The sequence below is a fragment of the Empidonax traillii genome, unplaced genomic scaffold, assembly GCF_003031625.1.
Source record: "Empidonax traillii isolate 1590-97213 ecotype Southwest subspecies unplaced genomic scaffold, ASM303162v1 scaffold3490:size12731, whole genome shotgun sequence".
Classification (NCBI taxonomy): domain Eukaryota; kingdom Metazoa; phylum Chordata; class Aves; order Passeriformes; family Tyrannidae; genus Empidonax; species Empidonax traillii.
The window spans coordinates 8,884-12,731 of NW_020958683.1; the positions used below are offsets into that span (position 1 = coordinate 8,884).

Sequence of the window (3,848 nt, forward strand, 5' to 3'; positions counted from 1 at the left end):
ATAAACCCCACAGGGACACTGAGGACAGGCCCTATAAAACCCCACAGCTCCTATGGGGACAGGGGACACTGCCCTATAAAACCTCAGCTCCTATGGGGTCACTGAGGACAGGCCCTATAACCCCCCCATAGCTCCTATGGGGTCACTGAGGACAGGCCCTATAAACCCCACAGGGACAGGGGGACAGGCCCTATTACAGGGAGACTGAGGACAAACCCTATAAAACCCCACAGGGACACTGAGGACAGGCCCTATAACACCCCCCATCTCCTATGGGGTCACTGAGGACAGGCCCCTGTAAACCCCACAGGGATACTGTGGACATGCCCTATAAACCCCCCACAGCTCCTATGGGGTCACTGAGGACCGGCCCTGTAACCCCCCACACTCATATGGGGTCACTGATGACAGGCCCTATAACAGGGACACTGAGGACAGGCCCTATAAAACCCCACAGCTCCTATGGGGACAGGGGACACTGCCCTATAAACCCCACAGCTCCTATGGGGTCACTGAGGACAGGCCCTATAACAGGGACACTGAGGACAGGCCCTATAACACCCCACACTCCTATGGGGTCACTGAGGACATGCCCTATAACCCCCCCATAGCTCATATGGGGTCACTGAGGACATGCCCTATAAACCCCCACAGTTCCTTCCTCCCCCCTTTCCCCTCCCCTCTCCCTTTTCCCTCTCCCTGCTCCCTCTGTGGGGTTTTGGGGAGCTGTGGGATCGGGATTTCCCCCCGTGGGGCCGTTGCTTTGTAGGATTTTTTCTCCTCTGGGGTCGTGGCACCCCCTCGATCCCGCTTTTTTGGGGTCCTGGGGGGACTTTTGGGAGCCTTTTGGGGTCACTTTGGGCTTTCCAGCAGCCTCCAGAGTCTTCCTGGTGTTCCCCTTTGAGGAGGAAAAGAGGGATTGGGATCATTCCCTGCTCCTGCAGCTCCCGGGAATTCGGGAGCAGGAGGAGATTCCCGGCTCTGGCTCTTCCAGGCCCATCCCAAGGGACCTTCCCAGGACCTTTCCCGGCCCTATAAATTGATCCAGGGCTGTTCTCCCATGGGATGTGATTCCAAAGGGGGAGGAGGGGTTTGTGATGCGGGATTTTGGGATTCAGGGAACACCCCGAGGCTGTTCCTTCATCATCCCAGCTTTGCTGTAGTGGGAAAAGCCCCAAAAACCTGGAAAAGCCAAGAAAAAAAACCCCAAAAAACCTGGAAAAGCTGCTCCCTTCTTCCTTAATCCTGTTCTGGAGGGAGGAAAAGCCAAGAAAAAAAACCCAAAAACCTGGAAAAGCTGCTCCCTTCTTCCTTAATCCTCTTCTGGAGGGAGGAAAAGCCCCAAAAACCTGGAAAAGCTGTTCCCTTCTTCCTTAATCCCACTCTGAGAGCAGGAAAAACCAAGGGAAAAACCCCCACAACCCTGGAAAACTTGTTCCCTTCTTCCTTAATCCCGTTCTGGAGGCAGGAAAATCCCCCAAAAACCTGGAAAGATCGCATTTTTTTTTTTCCCAGAGCCCGGAATGGGCTCCTTCCATCCCGGATTCCTTCGATTCCCACCGGGAAGTGAGAGAAAGGAAACTTCCCCCCCCTCCCCAAGCTCATTTTAGGGATAAAAAGCAGAATATCCCACCCAACCCTTTTAGGGGGGGGAGCCGAAAATTCCGGCTGTAATTCCCATTTTTTTTTTTTTTCCTTTTTATTTTTTTTTATTTTTCCTTTTTTAGGAGGCTTTTAATTGGTTGAAAAGCAGTTTGGGAGGATCACACCTTGGAAAGGAGAGAGGGGACGGAGGTTCCTACTCATGGTTAGTGACCCCTTTTTTCCTGCTTTCAATCTTTTAGAGCTTCCTAAAAAAAAAAAAAGAAAACCCTAAAAAAAACCCTAAAATAAAAAAAATCAAAACCCCCCCTTAAAAAAAAAAAAAAGCTCTGGGGGGGAGGAAGGGAAAGAATTCCCAGGAAAAAGCAGAATTTAAATTTCCTGCTGCAAGTTTTCCCCTGGAGGGAAACCCAGAGAGAGGATTTTTTAAGGAAGGTGCTTTGTGGGTTGTTTTTTTTTTTAGGGGGGCATTTTGTTCCCATATTGTTAAAAAATGAGGTGAAAAGTCGGGATTTTAGCGGAGGAAAAGCTGGGAATCTCCTCATCTTCCTCCTCTCCCATCACTTGGGAACCAATCCCAGCAACTGCCCTGGGAAAAAAAACATAAAAAAAAAAAAACCAAAAAATCCAATTTTCAGCCCCTGGGGGTGGATTTGGTGATTAATTATCCCTTCCCAAATTATCCCAATTTTCCTCCTCGAGGCTCAGGTTCTGCCCCTTCCCTAAACTGGATGATCCTCAGGGAATCTTTTCCAAGCCTTTGGAAAAGATTCTCCCTCCCAAGCGGATCCTGATTGTTGGGGTTGGTTATTTTGGGGTGTTAATTAATGAATTAATGAATTAATTAATGTTTTATCCACCACCCCCCCTGAGCTCCAACTCTTTCCCAGGAGCATCTTTTCCATCCCTGGGGATTTATCCTGGGAAAAGGAGCAGGGGGGAGGTTCTTTGGTGACCTCTTGGCTTGGATTTGGGGACATCCTGGAAGTTTTGGGGTTGGGGTGGGGGGGGACACAAAAACCCCCCCATGAATGACCCCAAAAGGTTGTGGAGTCCTTGGGGCTCCTCTGAGAAGGTGCCACTTCCTGGGGGTCTTCCTGGTCCTTTGGGATCTCCAGGAGGATCAGGAGGTGTCTGGAGAGCTGGGTGACACTTGGTGACATCAGCAGCCCCTTTTAGGGCCGTTGGGGACATCCTGGGGCCACCACCTCGTGTCTTTGGGGTCCTTTGAGAAGGTGTCACTTCCTGGGGGTCATCCTGGTCCTTGGGGGGTCATCCTGGTCCTTGGGGTCTCCAGGAGGTGTCTGGAGAGCTGGGTGACACTTGGTGACATCAGCAGCCCCTTTTAGGGTCACTGGGGACATCCTGGGGCCACCACCCCGTGTTTTTGGGGTCCTTTGAGAAGGTGTCACTTCCTGGGGGTCATCCTGGTCCTTGGGGTCTCCAGGAGGTGTCTCCAGAGCTGGGTGACACTTGGTGACATCAGCAGCCCCTTTTAGGGCCGTTGGGGACATCCTGGGGCCACCACCCCGTGTCTTTGGGGTCCTTTGAGAAGGTGCCACTTCCTGGGGGTCTTCCTGGTCCTTGGGGGTCATCCTGGTCCTTTGGGATCTCCAGGAGGATCAGGAGGTGTCTGGAGAGCTGGGTGACACTTGGTGACATTAGCAGCCCCTTTTAGGGTCGTTGGGGACATCTTGGGGCCACCACCCTGTGTCTTTGGGGTCCTTTGAGAAGGTGCCACTCCTGGAGGATGATGATGGTTCCTGGGGGGTCTTCCTGCTCCTTTGGGGTCTCCAGGAACCCATTGGGACCCTCCTGGGGACATTTTGAGGCCAAGTTCACCCCATCCTGATTTTCACCCCCCTGCATTCCCCCCTGGCTCGGACTCTGCTCCCTCAGGAATCCTTTTATTCCCTCCTGGATAAGTTTGGAAAATCCTTTCCCCCCCTCCTTTCCCTCTAAAAACCCCAACTTTGGCTGTTCCAAATTTCCACCTTCCCTTCCTCCCTCCATCTGCAAACACTTTATGGGGAAGAAGGGGCGGGGGGGGAGGAATTTTCCAGCCGCTTTTCCCCAAATTTCCCTTTTCCTTGGAGTGACCTCTCCCTGTTTTCCCGTCCCTCCAGGCAGTACCTGAAGCAGGAGAGCCTGGACAAGAAGAGGAAGGAGTTTGATGCCAATGGGTGGGCCCTGCTGAGCAAGAAGAGCCAGGTGGGCTTTGGGAAGGGGGTCCTGCCCCGTTCCCA

At 52.4% G+C, this 3,848-nt stretch overlaps 1 protein-coding gene across 1 annotated transcript in view; it reads left to right on the forward strand.

Moving 5' to 3' along the window:
- The window catches only part of LOC114072573 (sentrin-specific protease 1-like), a gene marked incomplete at both ends in the record, with an annotated part of 12,668 nt that extends 8,837 nt beyond the window's left edge, over positions 1–3,831 (forward strand). The window contains one exon of the mRNA XM_027910451.1: positions 3,729–3,831. Within this exon, the coding sequence (XP_027766252.1) occupies positions 3,729–3,831 (103 nt within the window). The remainder of the gene's footprint in view (positions 1–3,728) is intronic.
- Positions 3,832–3,848: the final 17 nt, after the last annotated feature.